Here is a 27,734-nt window from a genome sequence, read left to right on the forward strand (position 1 = left end):
GCTGGTATGAAATGGGGAGGTTGGTGGCCCTGCATGTGGCAGGGGATTGGAGCTTCATGATCCTTGAGGTCCCTTCCAACCCTGGCCGTTCTGTGATTAGACTTAATAAAGTCTTGTTTTACAGGAACTACCTGAATAAAGTGTTTTTGAAGGAGTACAAGTAGACAGCAGAATTTGAACATATTCTAGCCAACTGTTAAACCTTTTCCAAAGCCCTGTTTGCTAAAAGTAATAGTTTTAGTTCTATTTTACTCCAATATGCCAAATCTAGGATAGTCTCCATTCTTATTCTTTCCATACTGTCAGCACTCTGCTTTGGTTCCACTGTTATCCTTTCTTTTCTTTGAAAACTTCAGGATTGCATTTTCAGAATGAGCTAAATTTTGATGTTACGTACGGTTTCACTCTAGGGAAGTTTGCTCAGGAAGGCTTGCTGTGATGTTAATGATAAATTATCTGCTAGGTTATGCCTCAGGAAGTCCTGGTGATGGAGTCAGGCGAGCTATCAGAGCAAGGAAAGACTTATATTCCTCCCCGTGTCCTTCATGAGGCACTGTGTGTCATCTCAAGTGTAGCTGGGCTGGATGTGGATTCCTTTGAGACAGAAAAGCTGGCTCTGGAGATGCTGCTGGTGAGCCATCATCCATCTCTGGGTAAGTGAAGGGATAAGATCACGGTCATGGATGATATACCTTGTTTTGTTTCCTTTTTAATCCTACCTTTTTGTTCAATTGTATTCACAATCTGCTTTGTATTTATTATATTTGCTTATTCTTCATAGTGGCAGTACAGCCAGGTCTTTGGCCAGCCCTCCTTGTCAAGATGAAGATAGATCCCAAAGACTTTATTACCAAACACCTGAATGACATATTACCCAGACTCACTGCCTACGCTCCAGACAACCAGGTGATAAACTTCTGCTTTTCCACTGTTAGCATGAGGATGTGTTTTTGAACAAAGTGATTTTTTAGTGGAGTTAAGTACCAACTGGCCTGTAAGGAAGGAGGTCTGCCTAGGAGCTAGGGAAAAGGCAGTTCCAAAGAGAACGTCTCCAGTGTAAAAACAACTGGGATTTAAGGGGGAAGAATGTGGACCAGTAGCTAAGCAGAATTCTAAATAAATCTCTGGTACCTACTGAATGAGGTATTAAAACTTGAAGGATGTTGCTCTCAAGGAATATAACATTGCCTGCTTCAACTGAGCAGACTCTTAAAACAATATCAAAGAATATTTATTACATATCTCTTTGTTTTCTTGGTAGTCATCTATGAATGCAGTGGGATCTCTCTCTCTGCTCTCACCTGGTAGAGTGCTCCCACAGCTCATCAGCACCATTTCAGCATCAATGCAGAATCCAGCTCTGTGTCAGGTTACTCGAGAGGAATTTGCCATCATGAAGACACCAGAGGGAGAACTGTATGATAAGTCTATAATACAGAGGTAAGACTTTTATAATTTCTCTTCTCTGTGAACTTGGAGATTGATTCCTTCTGGCACCAAGCTGGTGGGCGAATGGATTTGTCAGATGCTCTTTTTCTGGACAGGAGTTCCTATATTTCTGTGCCTGAATCTTAATACAGAATAACAGAACAGTACTGATTCATCTCTGATCTTCCTTTCTCAGTGCTCAACAGGATAGTATGAAAAAGGCTAACATGAAGAGAGAGAATAAAGCTTACTCCTTCAAGGAACAGATCATTGAGCTGGAGCTGAAGGAGGTGAGTTGGTGGAAAGCCATTAGTGATGACTGTGACACCAGGTATCTCATCTGTTTTGTTGTATGGCTTGTGGCATGTGTTTACACTGTTGGGAAAGATTACTTGAATTTCTCTTCTTTTCTAACTTATTTATATCATTTTCTGCTGTATTCTGGTGATTTATGAGTGTGCTTACTTGTTGGAAATACCTGTTTTTATCTCTTCTTCAATGCATTTTGTGTGCCTGTCTCAGTAAGAGTTTTGGTCTTGTTGACAGCCAGCAGTTGTGTTCAGTCTGGCAAGAGCAGTGTGTTTGCTGGGGGAAGGATTTGATGAAAAGAAGGGAACATACCAGGTTGATTGGAGTATTCCTTTTTCAAAGATTGACGTCTTTGTCCTGGGGAGAATGATGTGTCCATCCACTGTAGGAAGAAGTAGACAACTCTCTGATGATAGAAAATAACTTTTGATCAATTGAAAGCTGGGAAAAACTGATGTTATGCTGCTAGTAGAACACTAAAGTATCGCTAACCTCCTGATTTCCATTTTGTGTCTTCAGAGTGATATGCTTAGAAAAATATTTTCACAACGTTTTAAAAGTAAATTGTGAAAAATGATGTATCCAACTTGTTCTTCTTCCTAAGTGAGAGTATAGTGTTAAGAGTTCCCAGTTAGTGATGTCCATGATGCACTCTTTGCAGGAGATAAAGAAGAAGAAGGGGATAAAAGATGAGGTGCAACTGACTAGCAAGCAGAAAGAGCTGATGCAGGCACAGCTGGAAAAGGAATCTCAGATAAGAAAACGACTCAAGGAGGTAAGTGTTGATGATAATTTTTTTGCCAGCTCTGCAGCTACCAGAGTAATTTATGGTAGTCATCCACACTGTTTTTCTTACAGCTTGATAATGAACTGGAAACAGCCTTGGGACTGCTGGACACTGTTATCAAGAGAAAACCTCCTGGTCTAACTCAGTACATCCCCAGTCTCGTTGGTTCCTTTTTGCCACTTTTCAGATCGCCTTTGGCTGCTCCAAGAATTAAGGATCCTTTTCTTTCCTTAGCTTCCTGTGTCATGCCTGATCGACTTAAAACCTTTGGTTAGTATTTGCAGTTGCTGTTTAAGGGTGGGGTACCATATTTTCGTAGCAAGGTACTCAAAATCCCTACTCTTACATGATGTAGATCATTACCAAATACCCAGGGGAAAAGAAAACAGGGAGGTGACTGTAACATCCCAGTGGTCCTACTGCTATATAGGTTCTGGGTGAAAGACAAGGAGTTGTCCACTCAGGCTGCAGCTGATCACACTGGGATCGTGTCTCTTCTGGAGAGCTTGGAGGTTGTGAGTGAAGCTGTGATAGCCCTGAGGACAGCCAGGTGATGCTGACTTGGAATCAACAGCTGTGGGTGATGATAATGGTGCTGGCAAAGTGGCAAAGGCTGAAAATTTCAGTGGGATATAAGCTGCTCAGTTACTTACGGCATCTTCTGAACCCAGTGCTCTGATGTCTGTTACAGTTGCTGCCTTCTGTGCAAGATTTAAGTCAGTGCATGCAGGGCTACTTTCACACCTTTGGGCTGACGTCCTTGGAGAAGTTTGGAAGCGCTGAAATTTCTTGACTGCTGTTGCAAAGCTGAAAGGATTTGCTTCTGGTTAGAGGGAACACACAGTAGCGTTCATCTAGCAGTAACTGTAACTGCTGTGAAAGAAGATGTTCCCTATTATCCTCAGGGCTGTGCTTCCTTCTCAGCACCTCTTCTGCAGCCTGGGCTGTTTCCCAGAGCTTTGTTAGAGTTCTTCAGTCTGTGGTCCTCAGGACTTTTTTTCTCAAGAGATGTTTGCTTTTAGTCCTCTCTTGAATTTTTTTTATTCTTTCATACCAGGTACTTTAGTGAGCCATGTGACCCTGCGCCTGATGAAACCAGAATGTGACTTAGATGAATCGTGGTGTCAAGAAGAGCTTCCTACTGCTCTCAACAGAGTAGTTAGCTTGCTGCATGCCCACACCATTCCTAGTCGAACTGGCAAAGGAGAGTCAGGTAAGAAGTACTGTAGATCTTACCTCTCCACGATATCTTTGTGAGCTGTTTAAGTTTTGATGGTTATATATTTAATAGGTGAGAGTGCCAATTTTTTTGTCATTTTGAATTGGATTAAGTCTATTTGTAGACATGAGAAACTGTGCCTTCCTCTTTTTGTGGTGTCAGGAGTAGAAATGATGTTATAAGAACATCGAGTGTAGAAGTGGAATAACTTTAAATGATTCAGACAGAAATAATAGCAGTGAAATTAAAACTCATCTTTGCTGAAGAGTTCTTGCATTTCAACACCACTTGGTGTAAGTGATTTAGTGAGACTAAGTGGAAAGATGAAAATAATTGCTTGTTATCTGTGATCTAGCAGTGAAGTGCCTGTGGCCTCTGCTTCTTTGCTATGTGCTACTGCAGCTCATGAATATTTTATTCTGGCATGATCGCAGAAGGAGCAGTTCCTTCCTCTCTTGTAACATGAAGGCAAGCACCAATGTTTTTGCAGTGCAAGTGATGTGAGTTAAAAAGAAGCTGTTTGTTTGCTTGTTTTTGATCACATGGTTAATTTAAATCCAGACCCATTCCAGAATTTGCTTCATGATGAGATGTGTAAATGCTTGTATCACTACACAGTAGTAGGCAATAGTGCAGAACAGGTGGGTAAGTCTTCTTTTGGAGGAAGGGATGGCTTAGCCTGTCTTTATAAATATGGTGTATTGTAATGATAGAGGTTATAAATCCATGCTTTGGAGCTGATGGCTTTCAAGCTTAGTCAGAAACTGCTCTGGTAGACAATTTATAACCCTTTAAGGAGATTTAGGATTCCGTTTGCTTCCTTACCCCAGGAGTTCAGTCATCCCCTTACAGTTCTGTTGTCAGTCAGCTCTGCAGCTGTGTGACTGTGGCACAGATAATCCTCACTGCTGAGTAGTAGCAGTTGCCCAAGCTGAGCACCACGTCAGTGCTAAGCATTTTGCTGATAATTCAGTGTCTCTGCTGTGATGTTTATTTCCATAGTAAGTGCACATTCATTAACATCTGAATCTGTTTGCTTGCTTATTTCCAGAAAGTAGCACAAGTATTTTCAATGTTCCTCCTTCTGTATTTCCTAGTGTTTACTGTCTGATTTTCTTATTTCTATTCATTTTACTTCCTCTGGAGGAGAAAGCAAGTAGGTTTGCTAATACTTTGTTGGACAACTCAAATTCTATTTGCAAATAATTTTCTTGAAAGTTCTTAAAACACTTCTGAGTGCAGTCTTACGACACTGTTCAGTAGGGGTTAGTTTCTTTGGTTACCAAGAGACCTCAGAGAAACCAACTGTCTTTGTAATGTTGATGGAAAGAAACATCATTCATTGCTGACATGACAAGACACAAATCAAAGTCATTTCATATTGGTCAGAAACAGCTACTGTGTGTTAAAAGAGCATTTATCTTCTCAGATAAGGCCTTCTCCTGCCTGCTGCATATAGTGGGACTATTGCTTAAGCCAAAAAATCTGGCCAATAATTGGAGGAAAAAAAAAAAGCAAATAGCAAGTAAAAATCCCTCATCTGAGGGTTTTTTTTAAATCTAAAATAATCATGTTAAATAGTTGAAAGCTCACAGTGTGTTTGGTATTTAAAATTTCTCCCTTGAACTACTTTTGCAGTATCCATGCCCTACATAAGCTGACTAATACTGCAGTATTGTATCTGCAGTGCTCTTCATCTGCATCTTAGAAATTTATAATGTGACATTCTCTGACAGCACAGATAGGATGTTGAAAAAAATCCTTTTCTCTAGATATCCACTACTTTAGTTTTAACAAAATATATATATGAAAATAATTTCTCCAGCAGAGTCACAGAGGTATATGTTCAAGAATATATTTGATAATTAACCATACGTGTCTCCAGATGGTGAGTGAGTGATGTTGGGAGCTTATCTGAAACCAGGAAGAATCATTTGTTCTTCTTTAATGTGGTATTTAGATTTTCCGTAGACTTTTTGCTTTGAACTAAGTGGATTATTGGGATTAGCATTCGTTACGCCCAGTAGCCAACTCCCTGTGAGAAGGAAGGATCAAAGTCTTTAACAACAGGAATCCAAACGTTTTAATTTTTTCCAAGGAGAAGAGGTTTGAGCCTTGTACCAGCATTAGAGAAATCTCATTCTCAGGAATCCAAATGAAGGCTGGAGGAACAGGTTAGCTAGGTTTGTAGGGAATACAGCTGGCAAATGAGCTCTTATTTTGTGACAAAGTGACTTTAACACTGAGTTAGTTAAACTGTATCAGATCCCTGTGTGAATTCGCTTGCTCAGAATAAAATTGACTATTTTATTTTTAGTTTAATTCATCTGAATTCTCAGAGAGTGCACATTCAAACAGTGTAATTTAAATACTAGATTTTCAGTTTCAACCTTGGTGGATTTAATTTTGTTGCCTCCGCCTCCAAGTATGGCTAAGATAGACAAAACCAAAGTTTTGCATGTCTGTCTATTTAGTACAGAAGGTTGAAGATGGCCATATATGTTTGAATCTACTGAAGTGCACATTTTCATAGAATCTTAGAATGGTTTAGGTTAGAAGGAGCCTTAAAGATCATCTAGCTCCAACCCCAGTGCCATGGACAGGGTTGCCAACCACTACATCGGGCTGCCCAGAACGCTGTCCAGTCTGGCCTTGAAATCTCCAGGGATGGAGATTGATATCAGTCAGTATTTTGAAATAACGCTGAACAGCTCTGCTTACAGGATTGTTTCTCCTTTTTGCAGGTGCTGCTCCATTATCAGCTCCAGCATTTTCTTTAGTCTTTCCTCTTCTAAAGACTGTTATGACTGAGACGTCCCATGACAGTGAAGATAAGGAGGAATTCCTGGTCAAGATTCTGCAGATCCTTACAGTTCATGCTCAGCTGAGATCATCAACAAACGGCCAGGCTTTGCTGGTGGATGAGGTAAGTGAGAGCTGTCAGTTAACAAAGTCAGATTGTTTGATTTCTGGCTGCGTGTGTCAACCTAGGTTTTTTTTATGATGGTTCTTAAATCAGGAGCTCCATACGTGGGTGAAGTGCTCTGGAGTCACAAGATAAAGGGCTTTTTCTTCCCACCTCCTCTTTCAGAATGGCCCAGAGTTGTTGCCCCGGAGGGAAATGCTGCTTCTGCTGACCCGAGTGATAGCAACAGGCTCTCCACGGTTACAGGTGAGTCCTCACCTTTACAGCCACAGTCAGGATTCTGCCTCAGCTGCATAAGCCTCTAACCGAGGGAAATATATCCACCTGATTGAAAAGTCTGAGGATGGTGGTTGATGCATATATTCCACATCTCCTGTGTTTACAGTATTTTTCTCGGAATAAAATATTTGTATTTTTTTTTTTTACTGTAAGTTTTATGCATCAAACACATTCTTCAGTTTTCCATAGGTGTTATTTTATTTCTCCTCTAAGGCTTTGCTCAGTCAAAGAAAATCAGTAGTTACTCCCTCAAGTGGCCAGCAGTAAAGCTTATTCTAGGGATGGGAAGACAAGTAGTGACAAAAAGGCCAAGGATTGGATTGAACTCTTCAGTTCTTGTTGTCAACCTGAAGCCTTGTCACTGTTCTTTCAGGATTTCTTCTCTTGTGAGAACACTCACATCCCACCTTGTGCTTGCTTTGATGAATTGAAAAGAGGGTAGTGGTGGAATCTCTAATACCTACTCATGGCATTTCAGGTCTTGGCTTCCAATGCACTGACCTCCGTGTGCATGAGTAGCAGTGGAGAGGATGGCTGTGCCTATGCAGAACAAGAGGAGATTGATGTGTTACTTCAGGCCCTGCAGTCTCCATGCATGAATGTTCGAGATGCAGCTCTCAGGGTAGGTGGAAAGCATTTGTAGTCACACTGAGTTCTTAACTTTTGGGAAGTGAGTCTTCTCCAGCTCGGTTGGAGAGGTTTCAGCTGAGATGGTAGTCAGTGGGCAGTGTGTCTGCAGGAGGAGGCAGTAGCTATGGAACAGTAATTGTCTAAGTAGTGCTCCTTGAGCGAGATTTACTCTGGGTCTGTTCACACCTTTATTTTGTTAATAGCATTGTTACAACAGTGTAATGTTTTCTATTTGGAACTGCATAGAGCTTAGTCTTAGAAGGAGGAAGCTGTCAAAAAATTGCTTTTTCTGTATTGGGCCTGGTGATTTTGGAAAGCCTCGGGCTTATCACTTCAAAGAAGATAAAAATATAAAAACCAAGTGTACTCCTTTTTTTGCTTTGCCGTGAAACAAAGTTCTGCTCAGCTCTCCTGAAGTAGCTTCTCTGTACTTAGAAGCAGAAAAGACTGTAGTCACCAGAGCACAACCTAGTGCCTACTTGTGCCTTGAAAATGGAGCACTGTTCCTAAGTTGTATAATCTCAGCTATTCGCAATGGAATGTCTTTGATCAGCACTGGCAGTGTGCTGCACATGTGGACATGAATTCTGACACTTCAAAGTAGAAAGAGCTTGACTTGGCAAAAGTTTTAAGTGCTTTAAAGCATCTGTTTCTAAAATCAGATAGTTGCACTGATTCTCCTGTAAATAATTCAGGGACTGATGGAGCTACAGATGGTTCTTCCAACCCCAGACAGTGATGAAAAGAATGGATTAAATCTGTTGCGTCGCCTTTGGGTAGTCAAGTTTGATGTGGAAGATGAGATTCAGAAACTGGCAGAGAGGTGAGAGTTTTTTGTGGCTGGTTAGATCTCTCTCCTGCTCTCCTTGTGAAGTTTCACAGGCAAGGAGTTTGTCTCCCAAAGGTGGAGGGCAGCTCTGGGTCAGCCTTATACTGCATGTAGCAGTGGCTTCACTAGCTGAAAGGTGATTCACCACCTCTTTGTGCAGATTGTGGGAGTCCATGGGTCTGGAAGTGCAGCCTGACCTCTGTTCTCTGCTGATCAAGGATGTCATCTACCACGAAGAGGCAGTGCGACAAGCAGGTGCTGAAGCTCTTTCCAAAGCTGTAGCTCAGTATCAAAACCAAACAGCAGAGGTTATGAATAAACTTACAGAAATTTACCAGGAGAAGCTCTATGTAAGTATGCTTGTCCCAAAGGGTTGACAGGCCCAAGCTTGTGCTCTATTTTTTATCTTTTAGTAATCATTTTTCCCTTGGTCTGCCCAGAGAAGCGGGCAGCTTTCTGTTGCTGTGTTTGAGTTTGTGATAAACTTTAATGTATCTATCCTCGAATTACCAGCAAGCAGTGGCAACACTGCACAGTTGGATGATATGCTTTAGGTGATAGAAGATGACCGTGGCATAGAGCCACGAGGGCTCTTCTTGATGCAGAGCTAGCTCTCTGCTTTTCTTTTCTCATGGTATCATATCTCTGCAGTTATTTTTAAAATGGCATAGCAAGTGTGCTTTGCAGCATCCTCTGTGTATGTATCCTTCAGAAAGGCATTCTGATGAAATTTTCCTCCTTGCAGAGGCCACCTCCAGTTTTGGATGCCTTGGGACGAGTGATATCTGAATCACCACCTGACCAGTGGGAAGCAAGGTACAGTTATCTTCAGATTTCTCTCATCACTTCCTGTCCATTCAGATGCAATGTTCCAGATTTGTATTTATACAGTCAGGCGGTGTATAAATACAGGAAAGTTCAAGGAGCAAAATGCAGGTTTATTAACTTGCTGTTTTCATAGTTCCTTCTGGTAAAGAATATTTGTGCCTGTCAAGCAGGCTGCACACACCAAATTGAGGTGCTCCAAGTTCCATCAAAATGCTAGCTTCTTTGCCCTTTTGGTAAGAGCAGACTTGCCCTATCAGTCTCTCTGAATCTGACTTACCCTACTGGATTCTCACCTCTGTATGGGCAATTGATTGTTTCAAGCAGCAGTGATAGCCTTAATGAACTGAACAAATATCCAGTTTGCATAATTACTTTTTGTCTACTTCTGTGCCCTATACAGATGTAATTGCAGCACATCTTGTTTGCTCTCTTAAATTAATCTCTTCTTTACTGCTGATGTATGCTGCTGTATACATCAACAGTATTTCTGTTGTAGATGTATTTCAGCAGTAGATGAAGTGATCCTAACATTTGTCTACGCGTTGGCCCAAGTATTTGTAATGCTTAATCAGCATAACAGCCATGATGTGGCTGAAGGATTGTTGTCCTTTCGGGAACCTGCAGCATGGAGTGATGAAACAAAATGCTTGTTGCTTGGACACTGAAACCTTTTGATTTCAAACTCTCTCTCTCAATTTCTGTAATGAATTGCTGATAGCAAGAGTGATTATGACCTCAAGCAAAGGTTTTGAAAGGTCAGTAAGCTCACACAACTCAACATCTTTACAGGTGTGGCATTGCTTTGGCCCTTAACAAGCTCTCAGAGCATCTGGACAGTTCTCAGGTGAAGCCCCTCTTCCAGTTTTTTGTGCCAGATGCTCTGAATGATCGCAATCCTGAAGTCAGGAAGTGCATGTTAGATGCAGCTCTTTCGACACTCAACACTCATGGCAAAGTAAGTTTGAACACTTCTTTCTCTGTCAGTGGGAACAGGTGGAATGAAAATGTAAATACTGTACTGAAACCTAGAGATAACTTTTTTTTTTCTGGGAGTGCGTTGTTGCTTGTAACATCTGAACCTTTCATGTAGCATGGACTTCTTTTTTTCAACGATGTTCTGGTAGTGACTAGTGTTGCCTAAGACTGTGATTCTTGGTCATTACTATAAAAATAAATAGGCTTGAATTAACAGGAGTTAATATGGCATATAACTAGAGTAATAGAAGTGATCATAGATCGTATCACAGATCTTTTAATTCTGGGAAGGTGAGATTTCCCTTTCAGGCCTCCTGGGAAGCAAAACTTGAAAGCTTGCTGATGGTTGGCTTAATTAAACTGCAAAACAACTGAAGTCTCTCAGAGAACTGAAAATGATCTCCATCCTGACTGTCAGCTCTTCTCCAGCAATGTGTTAAATGAGGGAGGCTTAGGGAATGTAAATTGTTTGGCATGTGGTTTCCTTGTATGTGCCAGTCACCTCTTTTGGACAGTGCTCTACATTCCTGTAGCTCAGTGTTTGCCCTTTTTTCACTCGTGTCTTACAGCTGCCTTTAAGACTTCTCCCTCCAGGTGAAGACCAGTGGGATGCTTTCATAATATTTGGTCTTCCCCTCTGTAGTGAGAGGTTTGCATTACCTTCCTGATCTTTCTTTGGAAGTAGAGCAAACAAAAGAGCAAGCTCTGATGTTTAGGCTAGCAGCTTGCCTGGAAACTTGCATTACTTCTGGCAGAACATTGTGCTGATGGGTTTGGGGATCTAATTTTTTAAGAGCTAACTTGTCTCTAGCAGGAAATATTTGTTGTCTGTCAGAATGGCTCAAGATTTTATGTGATGTGACATATTAAATGAACTGTAAATACTGTCTGATTGTTTGGTTTGTTGGCTCAGAGAAGAACAAACAAGTCCACTGAGCATAGCAAATCTCATTCTGAGTGGACTCTAGTGGCAAGTTCTGTGGTTTTGTTTTTCAGGACAATGTTAACTCTCTCTTGCCAGTGTTTGAAGAATTCCTGAAAAATGCTCCTAATGATGCCAGTTATGACGCTGTCAGGCAGAGTGTGGTCATTCTGATGGGCTCACTGGCAAAACATCTGGACAAAAGTGACCCTAAAGTGAAACCAATTGTTGGCAAACTGATTGCAGCTTTGTCCACACCATCTCAGCAGGTGGGTGCTTTCTTGGAGGAGTTCCCACATTGCATGTAGAGGCAGGTTAACACTGTGATGTCAGAGAGATGAAAAATGACTCCAGTGACAGGAGCAGTCCAAGAGGAAGTTATGTTAGTTACGAACATTTTCTGATCTGATATTTTGAATTGTTTTACAGGTTCAAGAGTCGGTGGCAAGCTGTCTTCCACCACTGGTGCCTGCGATTAAGGAGGACGCAGGAGGAATGATACAGAAGCTAATGCAGCTGCTTTTAGAATCTGATAAATATGCCGAGCGCAAAGGTGCAGCTTATGGACTGGCAGGCCTGGTGAAAGGCCTTGGCATCCTTTCTCTCAAGCAGCAGGAGATGATGACCACACTGACTGATGCTATCCAAGACAAGAAGAACTTTCGGCGGCGGGAGGGTAAAGAACAAGAGCTTTTTATTCTGAATACTTCACGTTTCTCTTATTTCTTCTACCTCTGTGACTGTATTGACCTGAACCCTTGTATTTGTTTTTCTGTATTTAGTTTACAAAAGTGTGCAGAATAGGAAATGGGGACTGTCTGTCATGATGCCATTGATTGTGTATGGCATCCTAAAATTGGTCTATTTACATTATGGTGGGAGGTTAACTGGTCCTAGACAATATGCTTGCACCCATCCCTCCTGTTTTCAAAGACAGGTGTTGCAAGGTGGGCTTCTGCCTCTTGAAAGACATACGTATAATGTAAATGTGTAAGTATTCTTCCATAGCTGGTCCAAAGTGGGGTTTCAGAGTCTAGTTTTAGGTTTTGCTGCTTTCCTGTCCTTATTTCTTGCTTACATAAACTAGGACTCGGAGGACTGTTGTATGTTTTCAGTGCTACTAGACTTCTTGCTGTCCTTTCTGAGCTCACAAATCTCCAATACAGCGTTAGCCAGAAGCACAAGAGAGCACGAGTTTTACAGTTTGTGGGATCTGAGAGCTTTTGGAGAAATTCTACAGATATCTGGCAAATTGTATTTTCTCTTCCCTCCCATCCCCTTTAAATCAAGTGTTCTCTTCTGACTATCCTTTTTCTTTATTTAGGGGCTCTGTTTGCCTTTGAGATGCTCTGCAGCATGCTTGGAAAGCTCTTTGAGCCCTACGTGGTTCATGTGCTACCTCACTTGCTGCTTTGTTTTGGAGATGGGAACCAGTATGTGCGAGAGGTAAGAGACTTCAAATTTTGAGAATATGCAGTGTTAGGAGAAAGCAGAAATTGAGGATACAAGTGCTGCTTATCATGGACTAATTGAGAAAGTGACATTTGCCTTGAAACACCACTAATATAACTTGATCTTAAAAATGGAAAACATCTTATTTCAGTGGCCATTAGAATCATAGAATGGCTCAGGTTGGAAGAGACCTCAAAAATCATCACCCTGTGCCACGGGCAGGGTTGCTAACCTCTAGATCAGATACTAGAGCAGATTGCCCAGGGCCCATCCAGCCTGGCCTTTAATGCCTTCAGAGGCATCCACAGCCCATTTGGGCAGCCTGTTCCAGTTCCTCAGTGAAAAACTTCCCCCTGGCATCTAATCTGAATCTTTCCTCCTTTATTTTAAAACCATTCCCTTTTTGTCCTCTCACTATCTACCTTTGTAAAAAGTTGATTTCCCTCCTGTTTATAATCTCCCTGTAACCATTGGAAGGTCTTAATGAGGTCTCCCTACAGCCTTCTCTTCTCCAGACTGAACAAGGCCAGCTTCCTTAGACACTATTTACATGAAGGCTTTGTTCCCATTGTTCTTTGAGGGAGAAAGGACAACATGTGATGTGACAAACCTTATCAATGTTCTCTTCTCCTTGAAGGCTGCAGATGACTGTGCCAAAGCAGTGATGAGCAACTTGAGTACTCATGGAGTGAAGCTGGTTTTGCCATCACTTCTTGCTGCACTAGAAGAGGAATCTTGGAGAACCAAAGCTGGTATGGATCAATATCTGACAGATCTGACTGAGAGTAGCTTACAGTTCCTTTTGCTGTCATTCTCCTTGCTTGTTCTTTCATTCTTAATGGTGAAATTTGATATTTTTGTCTCAATTTGATATATTATAAATTTGATAATTTACTGTCTCATAAGGGGACTGGAAACTTATAGCTTTAGAAAGAAAAAAGAGTTTCCTGACACATCTGAGCAAATTCTTCTTCTCCTAAGAGACACAAGAAGCACTTTTTATCCCTCATCTCTCCAGAAGTGTTTGCAAAAGTGGATGCTTCTGTCCTATCCACAACTAGCTTAGTACAAAAGCAGATAATATTTTTTTATTTCCAGGTGGCACAGAGTGACTCAGTGCATTTCAGCCATTGTGTGTGCTTTCTGACTGGTCAGACCACTTGTATATTTAAATTTGACATGAATGTAATCATCTGTTTGCATCTCTTCTTAATGCTGTGTATTACTTTGTGTATTTTTTTTTTTTTCCCCACTTTCTTTTTGCATATTTCATGCACAGGGTCAGTGGAACTGCTGGGAGCTATGGCATACTGTGCTCCCAAACAGCTCTCCTCCTGCTTACCCAATATTGTGCCAAAACTTACTGAAGTGCTCACAGATTCTCATGTGAAGGTGCAGAACGCAGGTCAGCAAGCTCTCAGGCAGATTGGGTCTGTCATCAGGAATCCAGAGATCCTTGGTAAGAACTCTTATGGCAAACAACAGTCCTGACATGACCATAGTTTATAATAGCAAGTTTTTGTTACGTTTGGGATTAAATCTGAACCTCTACAGAAATGAAACTATTCCTAGAACACTATAGCATGAAAACTTCACAACAGCTGTCGGCTTTAAAGCTTTTCAAATACTCCCTTCTGCTTTGTCATTTAACATTGGTAGGGTTTTCTCTGTTCCTGTGCTTCTAAGTGATTTTAAAGGATGTAAGACAATCTGTGAGAAAGCACCATCTCACTCTGATGTGCATTTTTGGTTTATGTACAACTAAATTATTTTTTCTCCCTTTGAAAAACACTCAGCAATTGCTCCAGTTTTGTTGGATGCTCTCACTGACCCCTCCAGGAAGACCCAAAAATGTCTGCAGACTCTACTGGATACCAAATTTGTCCATTTCATTGACGCTCCATCCTTAGCACTTATTATGCCAATTGTTCAGAGAGCTTTTCAAGATCGTTCCACAGACACCAGGAAAATGGCTGCCCAGATTATTGGGAACATGTACTCCTTGACTGATCAGAAGGTACAGTACCAAAAAAACTCTCTGTATGCTGTGTTTACCATGTAGAAGATAACAGGAAAGCATTTAAAGCAGACAGTACTAGAATCCAAGCAGCTTCTTTAATTAAACAAATGTAAATGAACGGAAAGTGGCTATAAGTACAGTGAAAATTCTGAGGTGCTTGAGACTGTTAGCTTTGTACTCTGCTCATGTAAGTATTACCAGATTTATCCCTGCAAAAAAGTCTTTTGATTTTTACTGTAAACAAAATAACAAATAAACAAGCAAAACCACTATGGGTGAAACAAAGATCAGTTGCTTACAAGTGGATCCTGAGTTTGTTTAAATAGAACTTCACTGTAGGCTGAAGAACAGTGTTTAATTTTTGTGCTGATAATCTCTGTATCTAAACCCTGTGTAAATGTCAAGAGTGTTGGATTTTCCTTAGGTGCAAAGTGCTGGGTTGTGAGCAAGCATCAAAAAGGTTTGGAATGGTTTGGACTTCGTGTTGTTTCTTGTACTTAAAGAACAATTAAATGTGCAATCATTTGCAGGATTTTAAAAGGAACTGATTAAAACTCCAAGAATGTTAAGAATGATCCCTAATAATAAGGGGCTGAAATGCCCTTTACATAAAGATGATTTAGGTTTCTTTCTCGTTTTGAATCTAGTTTGTATTCTTTGGGCTGTTTGTTTCAGGATCTGGCTCCTTACCTACCCAGTGTGACTCCTGGACTGAAGGCATCCCTGCTGGATCCTGTGCCTGAAGTAAGTCTTTTCATACAAATACAGTTAGTCTTTCAGTCCATAATGTTGGGCTTTGTCCTCATCTTCGGTAGAAATGTAATCAGGCTGACATATCTCAGTAACTTTGATAGGGTATTTGGCCAATCTCTTGTTTCTCTTGTCTCTTAGGTGCGTACAGTATCTGCCAAGGCACTGGGAGCCATGGTGAAGGGCATGGGAGAATCATGCTTTGAGGATTTGTTGCCATGGCTGATGGAGACACTGACATATGAGCAAAGTTCAGTGGACCGATCTGGTGCAGCTCAAGGTGAGGATGACTGTGTCTGAATACTGAGTTCAGACTTTCCCCTGTTAAATCAGCTTGATGTTTCTTGAGTTTATCAGCTCTGTTACTTCTTTTTCTCCAGGTCTGGCTGAAGTTATGGCTGGTCTAGGGGTGGAGAAGCTGGAGAAACTTATGCCAGAGATTGTAGCTACTGCCAGTAAGGTGGACATTGCTCCACATGTACGAGATGGTTATATTATGATGTTCAACTACCTGCCAATTACTTTTGGAGACAAGTTCATTCCATATGTTGGTCCCATCATCCCTTGTATCCTTAAGGTATGTAGCAGAAACCTGAAGGGTTCTATTTATTAGAGGATAAAAAAAAGACTCCAGAGTATTTTAAGCAACATTTCCATTAATTCTATGACATGCAAATACTTTTCCAGCATTGCTGGACTAAAAATAGCCACAAACATGTATTAATTGAAATTATGAATGAGTCGCTTTTGCAGATTATTTGCTTGCTGTCTTTTGTTTGTGGTTAGGTGTAATTTCTTGAAATCACCTTTGTCCATCTGCAGCTCAACAGTTCATCTACTTTTTGTTGCTCAGAAAAAGCATTTTATTTTCCTTGTCAGTATATTGTGCTGAAAAAAAGGAAACAGTTTTCACAGACACTTCTCTCTCTGGTCAGGCACTGGCAGATGAGAATGAGTTTGTGCGGGACACTGCCCTGCGTGCTGGCCAGAGGATCATCAGTATGTATGCAGAGACAGCCATTGCACTGCTTCTGCCACAGCTTGAGGATGGCCTGTTTGATGACTTGTGGAGGATAAGGTAGGGGATAACCATCTTATCCACAGACATTCCCACGGTTAGAGAAAAGGTGTGATTCAGACTTGCTGGTCTCAAAAAAATGGAGATATCATTGAAACAAAAGCAAATGTCTCTTTCTGCTTGTGGATTGAATGTGATGCCTTTATAGCACTGAGAAGCCCTGCTAGCTGTGAATCACGTTTCTTGATATCTGCAGTGCATTCTTACTAGGTTCTTAATTCTTATAGTGGCTCTGAAAAGCACTTCCGAGGCAGTTGACGTGGCAATGTTTAGTCCTAACCTATTGTGTCTCATTTTTCAAAATGCTGAGTAAGTAATTGTTCTCCTGTGTATGGAGATGTGTGGTGGAGCACTCACAGCTAACAGCAGTTGCTCAGAAATTAGCTGCACTAAAGGCATGTGTCAGCTGAGTGCTGATGGGTGACCTTACCCCAGGTGAATGTCTTTTAGGTTGAGAGAGATACTGTGAGTATCTTGTTCTTTTTTAGAGTCCACACTCTTCCTCCATACATTACTGTGATACTCTCTCATGCCCTTTTGGTTTGGAATTAATTCCTCCCCCTTCTCTTTAGCATGCTTCTTCACTGTCATGTAGGCAGAATGATCTGACCTATCAGCCCACGCAGCATTTCAGTGCTGACATAGCTCTTTCCCTTGTATTTTGCCCATATCTGTATTTGACGTGTTGCTGTATTTGGACACATACTGTCTGATTACCCTGTTGTAACACTTGACATGCTTCTCGTTGTCAGGTTTAGCTCAGTTCAGCTCCTTGGAGATCTTTTATTCCATATCTCAGGAGTCACTGGAAAAATGACGACAGAAACTGCCTCAGAGGATGACAACTTCGGAACAGCCCAGTCAAACAAGGTAAAGCTGCTCTTCTCTGTTGTGTCTGGTTTTTTAATCAGCTTGAAAAGCTTGCTGGAAAGATTTAATGAATAAACATGCATTTTGTTGCTTTTTATAAATGTCAGGAGTGGTTAGTACAATTTTGTATGTTTCTTTTCAGGCTATTATTAATGCTCTTGGTGTGGAGAGGAGGAACAGGGTGCTGGCAGGGCTGTACATGGGTCGCTCTGACACCCAGCTGGTAGTGCGTCAAGCTTCTTTACACGTTTGGAAGATTGTAGTTTCAAACACTCCTCGCACGCTGCGTGAAATTTTGCCAACACTCTTTGGGCTTCTGCTGAAATTCTTGGCCAGCACTTGTGCAGATAAGCGAACGGTGAGAAATCGAGTAATGCTTTCCTGTTTCTGCAGGCAACCCTGTAAAGTGATTAACACAGGATAATTCTTTTCTTTGAATTGTTCTGAAGCTGTAATGAATTTAACTGGTCAGAGCATGTCTGAATTCTTTGCTGAAAGGCAATGGTGGTGGAAGTAAAACAATTTTTCCATGGTTACTTATTTTAATAGTGTTTCCATTGCTACATTTTTGTCTGTACTTGGAAAAGTAGTTTACAGTCAAAAAATAGCATTTGCTCAAAATTCAACATCTTAACTATTTAACTCGTTTAGAAAACGTAATTAAATGAGTTTAATTAACAGGTTGCAGCACGGACATTAGGAGACCTTGTCCGGAAGCTAGGAGAGAAGATCCTTCCTGAAATCATTCCCATTCTGGAGGATGGACTAAGGTCAGACAAGAATGATGAAAGGCAAGGAGTCTGCATTGGGCTGAGTGAGATAATGAAATCTACCAGCAGGGATGCGGTGAGTTAAATAAGGAAGGTGAAATCTGCCATTTCCTAGATATTTATGTTACAGTCTTGCAGCTGGGATGCAAAAATACAGTAACAGTGTTGGAATTATTCTATGGACCAAATTAAAGGCTCATATCTAATGTGAGCTGCTGCTGAGGCAAATGTGTGTATTTGCATCTACTGGTACATTTAAAACATTGCACAGCTCTGACATTTATGAGCTGTAGGAGGCATCTACAAAGTAGTCTTAGAACAGTGCAAGTCTTTAGTCCTTCTTTTCTTCCAATGTATTACAAACAAATAGCAGTTTAGTTTCTGTTGTCCAAATTCAGTTTTTTAGCTATTTTACTGAGATGCATCTGTCCACTGTGCTTTACATAACCTATAATTTTATCTCTACTTCTTTAGGTACTGGTTTTCTCTGAGTCCCTGGTGCCTACAGTGAGAAAAGCACTATGTGACCCTCTGGAAGAAGTGAGAGAGGCTGCAGCTAAAACATTTGAACAGTTGCACTCAACAATTGGGCATCAGGCTCTTGAAGATATCCTTCCATTTTTGTTGAAGCAGCTGGTAAGCATTGCTCAACACGAACCAACAACTTAATTACTAATGTTATGGACAGGCTTTGAATAACTAGCTTAAAAGAGAAGGAAACTTGCAGTGGCAGACCTTCTAGAGAATGCCCATCTCTATTTTGTCTCCTCTGTGGAGTCATGCTAGTCATCAGTAGGGAAAGTTTTGTGATTAAAGCATAGGTTTAAGAATTGCTACATCTAGCTCTGCTAGGGAATTGCAAATGTCACCTCCATACATTGGCCACCATGCCTGATATGTCACATCTTTTTCTTGGCTTAGGTTCAGCTATGTAGTGTGAGAGTGATTTTTTTTGTACAAGTACCTGTGTGAGCATTAGTTGCGTGATCATGTGGTGAATTGGCACCTGAAAGAGGGAATTAGCTGAATGTGTCACAAATCATGTCCTATATTTTCATTTTCTCTCTCTCTGTAGGATAATGAGGAGACATCTGACTTTGCTGTGGATGGCCTTAAGCAAGTTATGGCTGTCAAGAGCCGTGTGGTACTGCCTTATTTGGTGCCAAAGGTACAACTGGAAACAAATTTTAAACTTATTTTTAAAAGCTGTGCTTTTTCCTGTGTTTGCTGCCAGTTTTCTTTGGAACAGTCTGCCAAAATTTCTGTGCTCAAAACTGTGTCACTTTGGTGCACTCATACTTAAAAATTTTCATGTTATAAATGACCTGAGATTCCTCTTGAAGAAATTTTCTGCTTGTCTCATTTTTATTTTTGTTTGGTTTTGCTTTTTAGCTGACTACTCCCCCTGTGAACACCCGTGTGCTGGCTTTCCTCTCATCAGTAGCAGGGGACGCTCTGACAAGGCACTTGAGTGTCATCCTGCCTGCTATGATGTCTGCACTGAAGGAGAAGCTGGGGACTAGTGAAGAGCAACTGGCAAGTAGCATGGCTCAGCTCTCTGCTGACAGGCTGCCTGAAGATAGTTTGGGTTTACCTCTCAGCACTGAGTCTGTATTCCCGAGATATCCAGGCTGCGTGTTGTCCACTAACTTCTTCAGGCAGAGTCTCCTTGCCTGGTGGCATGTTGAGAGTTGAAAAACATATGCTTTCCAAATCCATTTGAATCCTTAAAGAAGTCTCTTTGGCCTAAACAAGATAACAATTCTCAGTTTACTTATTCTTTGGAAACTGTCAGTTAACTGTCTGGTTAAGTTTGTATGCATTAGTGGGAAACAAGACTGAGAGATTAAAGGGCTGAAAGGAGAAAATCTCCTATTTTGCATGCAGTGCTCCTTCTGAAATACTTTCAGAAACATCTGTTGTTTGGACTCCAGAGAACATCCTGGAGCTGTGATTGCATATAGATGTACACAGGCTGCTGAATTGAGAGTGCTGTGGATAGAGTCCTGTCTGCTGAGATGCCCATCTGCTCAGCTTCTAGCCATGAGTTTGCTTCTAATATACCTACAGCTGTACTTGCAATTAGTATTATGACACAAAGACTTGAACTACCTAAATTAAAAAAAACCTTACCTGGTAAGACCTGTGGTCTCTGAGGGTGAGTAAGACTGGGCAGACTGAGCTACTCTCATTTTTGGAATTCAGCCCTTCTGTAGCTGTAAAGCTACCTGTGCAACTGTTCAGGTCATCAGTTGAATGTTGAGAGTTGATTATGTACTTATCTCTCCTCCTGGACTGGTGACCCATTCATAACACTTGGGGGCTTTTTTTCCCCTGACATTTGTTACTAAGTAAGCATAAGGGTGGAGGCAGTAGTAGGAAATTGGTTCTGAATTAAGCCTTTGATGGCAATACAACCAGCTATTCCAAAAGAAAAGATGAACAAGTGGTGTATGTTGTGTATGTTGTATCTTTTCTCTTAGAGATGATGTTCTAGATGACATGGGGAAACCTAGGGCTAACTCTGATTTTATTCTGTTTGAGAATTAATATAAAATTAATTTGGACTCTTTAGGAAATGGCAAATTGCCAGTCTGTAATCCTTTCTGTGGAAGATGATGTTGGACAAAGAATTATAACTGAAGATTTACTAGAAGCTACCCGCAGCCCTGACCTGGGAATGAGACAAGCAGCAGCTATCATTCTGAATATCTACTGCTCCAAGACAAAAGCAGACTATACTGGTCATCTCAAGAACTTGGTTTCAGGCTTGATACGTTTATTTAATGATACCAATCCTGTAGTTTTGAATGAAAGTTGGGATGCACTTAATTCCATCACCAAGGTAAGAGGCAGCTTCAAAAGTTTATAGTGGTAATGGTTGGCAAGGAGAAAGTGGAGATAACTGGTAAAATACTGTCTAAATTGAATCTCCTGTTTAAACTACATTTATATTGGCAAATGCTGCAAGGATTTGAGATGTAAGGTGAGCTTGGCATCAGCGTTGTCAGTGAACAGTTAAGTCTTTGGAAGGGGTGGGAAACAAGTGTCTTTCATGGTGCACCTGAGAATTCAGAAGGAACTGTCAGTTGTGATATTACTTCATCTTTGTCTTGCCTCCCTCTCTTACAGAAATTAGATGCTGGGAACCAGCTTGCTCTCATTGAGGACCTACACAAGGACATCCGGGTTGTTGGGAACGAGGCCAAAGGCGAGCATGTGCCAGGGTTTTGTATTCCTAAGAAGGTAAAGGATCAAAATGAGCATCTGATGCAAAAGTGGACTCGATCACAACCATCCTATCTCATTTGTGGGGGAAGCTGATTGATACTATAATGCTACTATATTGTAGCATTTTAAGCCCCTATGTTAAAGAGACCTTTTGTAGGTTTTACTGGTGCTTTTGAATTACCCTGCAGACAACTCCTTTTGTGACAAGATCTTTGACAATTCTATTATGCCTGGAAGTCCTACTTGCTGCTTTTGTGGAGGAGTAATGCTGGACTTCTGTGCCAAATTTCTATGGTTTAAAAATTCCTTCATCCACCAGCACTTTCCTCGTAGCAACTGGCTTTCTAAGGCATAGATGCATTAAATCAAATTGAATAAAAGAAGTTTTGTAAATGTGGAAGCAAGCAGCTGAAGGTCAACAGGAAATTGAGAGAAACTGTTTAAGTCTGTTCAGCTGGTATATAACAGGAGCAAAAATAAGATATATATTTTTTTGCATTTTAGCTTCTAAGCTTTCTTATCTAATTGTTATGACAGGGAGTGACTTCTATACTTCTGGTGCTGCGTGAAGGTGTTCTAACTGGTAATCCAGAGCAAAAGGAGGAAGCAGCAAAGGCCCTGGGGCTGGTTATTAAGCTGACTTCTGCAGAAGCTCTTAAGCCATCTGTAGTGAGCATTACTGGACCACTTATTCGTATCTTGGGAGATCGGTTCAGCTGGAATGTCAAAGTGGCTCTGCTTGAAACATTAAGCCTTCTTTTAGCCAAGGTAAGATTCAAAGTAATTGATGGTAGTTTGTGAGCATTTTCTACAGTAGCCTTCAGAAAATCTGTTGTTCATTTTAATATAGCTAGGATATCAGCTAGTGTAGATTTAATATCTAGAATGGCAATGAAATTGGATTGTATTCTCCCAACAACTGAGTCACTGGACCTCTTAGAAATACTGCTAAATGCTCATCTCACTTTCACATGATTAACAACTACCAGGTAGTTAATTTCTTTTCTGTATCCATGCTTATTGTGAAATGTTAAGTACAAAGATGATCATCTTACACATTTGAACTGAGCTGGGCTTTTATTTATAGAATATAAATATATATTTGAATATAGAAAGGAACATCCATGATGATGTAGAATCTTTCTTGTGTTTCCATCTGCAGAAAACAGAATTAGATTGGAAAAAGATAAATGTTTTGTTGTAAAAATACAAACATTTTGTGTTTTTCCTGTTTTAGTAGTGTTAGATCTGAGTAAAGGCTATTTGTTACTGTGATAATTAACTGTTGTAGAAGTCAGGCTGTTTACAGGCTTTGATTTCTAGCCATTCTCAACTCCATCACTTTTCCTTCTTTTATCTTTGTTAAAGGTTGAGATTGCCCTGAAACCATTTTTGCCTCAACTGCAAACAACCTTCACCAAAGCTCTGCAAGATTCAAACCGTGCTGTTCGCCTTAAAGCTGCTGATGCTCTTGGTAAACTTATTGTTATCCATGTGAAAGTGGATCCTCTTTTTACTGAGCTACTGAATGGAATTCGTTCCAGTGATGACTCTGCCATCAGGTAAGCAGTAGGTGGAATCTCAGGCCTTGCTGCTTATTAAGAATAAGAGGCTAGGATTCATATGCTATACAGCAATTTGGGATAATTTTCTTTCCTCCCCCTTGATTTGAACAGTAAGATTTATTTACTGTTAATGAAGGGTTGTAAAACGAATAATGTGGATGATAGGGACATAGTGGGTTAAAAGCTGCGCTCTGATACATCTTATCAGGAGAGCTGTTGCTTGGCATATGCCCAGTTCTTCTTTCTTCTTCAGTCACTAAACCCACTGCAACCCACTTTCAGGTACAAGACTGTATCAATTTTCACTTCAACCTGAAGTAATGCAGCTGTTTTGTACCCTATACATACAGATTCCTGAGAAATTAATTTATTGGGGGTTTTTTTGTTTCTATTTTAATCTTTGAATAGTCAGAAGATACTTACTTTGTAAGAGAGAGACACAAGTATGCAAACGTAGAATGAACTCTAGCATGGAGTTTCATCAGTGGAGAGAGTATGGATTTCCTAAATTGTAAGGCATATCAATCTAATAGCTGTGTAAGAAATTCTTGCAGGTGTCCAGACCTCATTTTCTTCTTTGGGGGTGATGCAAGAGGCAATCTCTGACTGTATGTTGTGATCACTTCTAGGGACACGATGCTGCAAGCACTGCGGTTTGTAACACGAGGAGCTGGTGCAAAAGTAGATGCCACAATTAGGAAGAACATCAGCACGGTGCTTCTTGGGATGCTGGGACATGATGAGGTATTGCTTCAGACAGCTGTAAAGGATCCCTGCTGTAGATAGTCTGATTTCTAAATTTAAAATCAGAACTAAGAAAATTATTTTCTAGCATAATCTTCCAGGGCAAATTATTACTGTTGGAGTGGAAAGAAACTGTTATAAAGAAACGCTGCAGTTGGACATCACTCAGTAAACTGAATGTGGTCTGCTAAACTGATTTCACTGGAGCCCTGTGGTGTTAACTGAACTAGAGACCCCCAGCCAATTACTTCTAACTCTGAAAGCCTGTGAGTTTAACGTTTCCTTAGCAACCACACAGGTGGATTTGCAGTTCCTCTCCAACATGCGTGAGACAGCTCTGAAGTCAGGATATGCTTTTTTATCTCAGAGAGAACCCACAGTACCTGCTCTATAAGCACATCCGTGTGTTTGCAGGCTCTCAGGTAGGGTTTATCATTAGGTGTGAGGAAATTTTTTTTGTATCAGTGAACTCGAAACTCTCCTAAGTTGAATGTGTGATCTTCTGTATGTGGCAGCAACAGTCTCATCTGTGAGATTAAATAATCAGGTGATGTCTTTGTTTCAGGATGTGCAACACAGACATACAACTGTTGGCACGACAGAAATAAAGCAATTGAAAAATTCCTATTGGATTTTAAGTTTTAGGATAGAGAAGTGCAGATATTTCTAGTTGCAGAACCACACCAAACAAACAGGAGTATGGAAGTTTAAAATTAAAATCTTATCACAGCAATAAGCTTAATGCAGAGATGGCTAGAAGTAATATTTGTTTTCTAGACTGTGAGTGAAAATGTAACATATCTTTTAAAATACTCACTTTGGTCTTTATAACTTTTCTATTTAACAAGTCACAGTTTATATGAGACCTGTAATTTTACAATCTCTGCTGGCTTTTTTTGACTGGATGTGAGACTTCAGTCACGTACAACAACCCTTACAAAATGACAGAAATCTACAGTTAGCAGAAACTCTTTGCCTCCTGCTAATACTTTTTTTTCCCTCTGCTCTTTTTATTTCATAGTTTTGTCCCTTGCTTCTCTTACTGCTTGTCTCTGATGTGGATTGAGTTCACTCAGTGTTGCTCTTTCCTTCCTTTCCTCAGGATGCCACCCGCATGGCTTCAGCTGGCTGCTTAGCAGAACTGTGTGCATTTCTGTCAGAAGAAGAGCTCAATACTGTTCTCCACCAGCACTTACTGGGTAGGTGAAGCTACTGTGACTAGAACTAAGTCTGAAAAGCAGGGGAAGATACGTTCTTAGCCAGTGGTTTGTGAAAACTATGACTATTCAGGTTCCCTCTCTTTATTTTAAACAAATCTCTAGATTTCCTTGTACTTCTCTTTGCTCATCCCTGCTGTTACACTCTGGTACATCATCGAGCACAAGGTGACAATTAAAACTTGGGTTTCCCATATTTTTTGTGGATTTGTGTTCGTGTGAGTTGATGCAAGTACCAGCATGGCTGAACAGTTCCTTAGTGGTGTTGCACAGTGAATGGGAGGTGACAGTGTATTCAGGCAGCATGGGGGAAGGCTGTTCCACTTTATTTGATGACACTGTGATCGCAGATTGGCTTATGACTATTGCAGACCACATCCAATGGCTTCAAATGCTTTTGGAGAATTAACTGATTTGCCTGTTAGTCAGTAACATGAATTAGTCAGAAGCATGAATTTTGTAGGAACTTGTAGTGGTTGGGGGTGTTATGGATGGCATGGAATTAAAAAGGGAATCTGCTAGCTGGTTTCAAATTACAGGTTACTTTTACAATTTAATTGGTGTCAAAGCTTATGTGATTGTAATAGCAAGTTTCTTCATCACTAAGTGATGCGGGTGTGATTAATGTATCATCAGAAAAACCCACTTCAGTGGTATAAAGTCATTGTGTTGGGTTTCAATATCTGCCCAGAGAGAATTCCTGCTTTTGTAAAAGCAAGTTGACAAACTGACAAATGCTTTCTCAGCTGGATACAGCAGCCTTTCTTAGAGGTAGTTCTTTTTGCCATTTTAGCAGACATCTCTGGAATTGACTGGATGGTGAGACATGGACGAAGCCTGGCCCTCTCAGTGGCTGTAAATGTTGCTCCTTATAGGCTGTGTTCCCCTAAGTACTATAACAGTGTTCTGGAGATGATCCTCAGCAATGCCACTGCTGACAGGGTAAGTGCTGCCTGAGAAAGGGCAAGTTCTATTCAAGTGCTTGTGGGAGTAGTTATAAAAGGCTCACAGGTTCTCACAATGTTACAAAGATTTTAAATAAAAAATAAAATAAAATCAGAATAAAAATGTATTCGGAGTGTTCTTCCTTGACTAGGTGCAGTTTTATAGTGAAACTGCGTGATTGTGATTCTGATTTTTTACTGCTGATCTCTGTCAAGATGAAGATTATTTAATCCTTAATGGTAGAGTAACTTTCACTGGGAATAAATTCCACTTCTGTTGCCCTATTAAAGTTCTCATTCACAGACCAGGTTTACAAGATGAACAAATACTTCAATTTAGAAGGAAGACTTTAAAAACAGAGTAGAATGAATAACACAGCGTAGGGAACTTGTGGGCTATGTGGGGCCTGTCATGTCATTCCGTGTGGCTCACAGTCATGATTTTTCATCCTCTTTGTCCAGTAACATTACATTGTTTTCATGCATTGCATGCTGCAGTTCTTTGACAGATATGTTCAGCCTTTTGCAAAAGCTCACCAGTCCATGTGACTGTGGGGCTAGCTATAAAGACTGTTGAACTCTATTGTAATAACATCAATCATATCAAATTTTTGTTTTTACATTGAAGATACCCATTGCAGTTAGTGGCATCAGAGGGATGGGCTTTCTTATGAAATACCACATGGAAGAAGGAGGGAGCCTGCCTCCAAAACTTTCCAGCCTCTTTATTAAGGTAAGAATTTTTGTTACCTCCCTCTGTTCTTAACCAGTGTAATACAGTCTTTCTTTCAGCTAATTTATGGTGGTTTTCTTTGTAAAATTAATATATTGTAACCCAGCACAAAGGCTGAAACCTCAGTTGCCTTATTTTTAGGAAGCTGTAAATCCTTTGATAGTTGGAAATCTATACAAGTCTTTTTGTTCTAAAGCAGACAGAATAATTTTACAAGCCTGCTTTGCAGCTGTGAACACAATACCTCCATCTCTGTGGTAATGTGGAAATTTGACTGGCTCTGTGGTAAACTTTGATTCAGTGTGAATAATTGTTTCCTTTGCAGTAACAAGCAGCTGACAGAGATGGGAAGAAAAGCTTGGAGGGGGGCAGATATCAGTTTGTTTTTAAAATCGGATAAAGATCAAAGGGGCTTTGTTAGAAAGCTGTTGAATACCAACTCCTTACCTTCTCTGGTTTTGCATCAGTGCTTTCTGACTTCTATTTTTTTGGATGGGAGTAGCTCCTGGAGCCTGAATGCAAAGAATATTGATGTTAGTGCTCTTCCTTTTCAAACGATGTTTATTTGAAAATCTACCTAAAAATTCCTTTCTTTCTCTATTGTTCTGTGTTTTTTTCCCCATGAAAGTATCCCCCAGGGCAGGAAGAATCTGAATTTTGAACGTGAGTGTTTTCAATGTCTTAGAAAAGATAAGGGAAGAGAGTTGAGGGGTAATGGTGGAGCGAGTGAGCTGCTGTCTTTTAATTTATCTGTCATTGTTATTGCAAATATAAACGTATTACATTTCACATTTTAAATTTCTTCTAAATTTACTTGAAAATCTATCATAAATGCAAGTCAACATGGAGTCTGTTGTTTTTCAAAGCAGACTCTTTGCTGAAATGCATTTATTTGTATCATAGCATTCTGTTTAAGTATAAAATGAGTATCACAACTGTCACAATACCTTTATCACAATATTAATAATGCAGTTGACATTTGGGTATTGGTTTTCATGTTCTGCTGCCTTGAGATTAAATCAAAAGTAAGCATCCCTAATTTTTTTATATTAAAATGAAATACACTGTTGAAATGTAGCTTACAGTCTAACCAGTGACTTGGCTGTTGCTGCTGACTGGGTGTGTATTTTACCAGAGGTACTGTCAGCTTTTGCTGCAGTTAGATGTCCTTGTCATTTCCTGGTAGTCTGTACCTCTGTCACCAACTATTTTTGTTTTCTTTGGAAAA

General features: G+C 40.4%; 1 protein-coding gene and 1 long non-coding RNA gene across 2 annotated transcripts in view; one reads left to right on the plus strand and one right to left on the minus strand.

The window, feature by feature from the left end:
- Positions 1 to 447: 447 nt before the first annotated feature.
- Positions 448 to 27,734, plus strand: part of GCN1 (GCN1 activator of EIF2AK4) — a 28,965-nt gene continuing 1,678 nt past the window's right edge. Inside the window, exons 1-38 of the mRNA XM_010720467.3 lie at positions 448 to 653; positions 782 to 906; positions 1,262 to 1,440; positions 1,625 to 1,718; positions 2,399 to 2,512; positions 2,596 to 2,794; positions 3,582 to 3,737; positions 6,488 to 6,669; positions 6,835 to 6,915; positions 7,427 to 7,570; positions 8,274 to 8,401; positions 8,568 to 8,757; positions 9,153 to 9,223; positions 10,025 to 10,190; positions 11,207 to 11,401; positions 11,562 to 11,808; positions 12,457 to 12,578; positions 13,222 to 13,336; positions 13,864 to 14,043; positions 14,381 to 14,601; positions 15,280 to 15,348; positions 15,496 to 15,634; positions 15,735 to 15,931; positions 16,290 to 16,432; positions 17,185 to 17,302; positions 17,445 to 17,660; positions 17,984 to 18,148; positions 18,547 to 18,708; positions 19,148 to 19,240; positions 19,465 to 19,608; positions 20,648 to 20,917; positions 21,205 to 21,318; positions 21,841 to 22,071; positions 22,672 to 22,865; positions 23,498 to 23,612; positions 24,715 to 24,811; positions 25,623 to 25,771; positions 26,402 to 26,506. Of these exons, the coding sequence (XP_010718769.1) occupies positions 467 to 653; positions 782 to 906; positions 1,262 to 1,440; positions 1,625 to 1,718; positions 2,399 to 2,512; positions 2,596 to 2,794; positions 3,582 to 3,737; positions 6,488 to 6,669; positions 6,835 to 6,915; positions 7,427 to 7,570; positions 8,274 to 8,401; positions 8,568 to 8,757; positions 9,153 to 9,223; positions 10,025 to 10,190; positions 11,207 to 11,401; positions 11,562 to 11,808; positions 12,457 to 12,578; positions 13,222 to 13,336; positions 13,864 to 14,043; positions 14,381 to 14,601; positions 15,280 to 15,348; positions 15,496 to 15,634; positions 15,735 to 15,931; positions 16,290 to 16,432; positions 17,185 to 17,302; positions 17,445 to 17,660; positions 17,984 to 18,148; positions 18,547 to 18,708; positions 19,148 to 19,240; positions 19,465 to 19,608; positions 20,648 to 20,917; positions 21,205 to 21,318; positions 21,841 to 22,071; positions 22,672 to 22,865; positions 23,498 to 23,612; positions 24,715 to 24,811; positions 25,623 to 25,771; positions 26,402 to 26,506 (5,817 nt within the window). The 5' untranslated portion in view covers positions 448 to 466. The remainder of the gene's footprint in view (positions 654 to 781; positions 907 to 1,261; positions 1,441 to 1,624; positions 1,719 to 2,398; positions 2,513 to 2,595; positions 2,795 to 3,581; positions 3,738 to 6,487; positions 6,670 to 6,834; positions 6,916 to 7,426; positions 7,571 to 8,273; positions 8,402 to 8,567; positions 8,758 to 9,152; positions 9,224 to 10,024; positions 10,191 to 11,206; positions 11,402 to 11,561; positions 11,809 to 12,456; positions 12,579 to 13,221; positions 13,337 to 13,863; positions 14,044 to 14,380; positions 14,602 to 15,279; positions 15,349 to 15,495; positions 15,635 to 15,734; positions 15,932 to 16,289; positions 16,433 to 17,184; positions 17,303 to 17,444; positions 17,661 to 17,983; positions 18,149 to 18,546; positions 18,709 to 19,147; positions 19,241 to 19,464; positions 19,609 to 20,647; positions 20,918 to 21,204; positions 21,319 to 21,840; positions 22,072 to 22,671; positions 22,866 to 23,497; positions 23,613 to 24,714; positions 24,812 to 25,622; positions 25,772 to 26,401; positions 26,507 to 27,734) is intronic.
- Positions 17,616 to 27,169, minus strand: LOC109370370. Its single transcript, XR_002120463.2, has 3 exons — positions 26,954 to 27,169; positions 19,667 to 19,818; positions 17,616 to 17,701 (listed from the first exon to the last, which is right to left on the minus strand). It is a non-coding gene; the product is annotated as an uncharacterized LOC109370370 (long non-coding RNA).

Source organism: Meleagris gallopavo, chromosome 17 (genome assembly GCF_000146605.3).
Source record: "Meleagris gallopavo isolate NT-WF06-2002-E0010 breed Aviagen turkey brand Nicholas breeding stock chromosome 17, Turkey_5.1, whole genome shotgun sequence".
NCBI classification, from domain to species: Eukaryota; Metazoa; Chordata; class Aves; order Galliformes; family Phasianidae; genus Meleagris; species Meleagris gallopavo.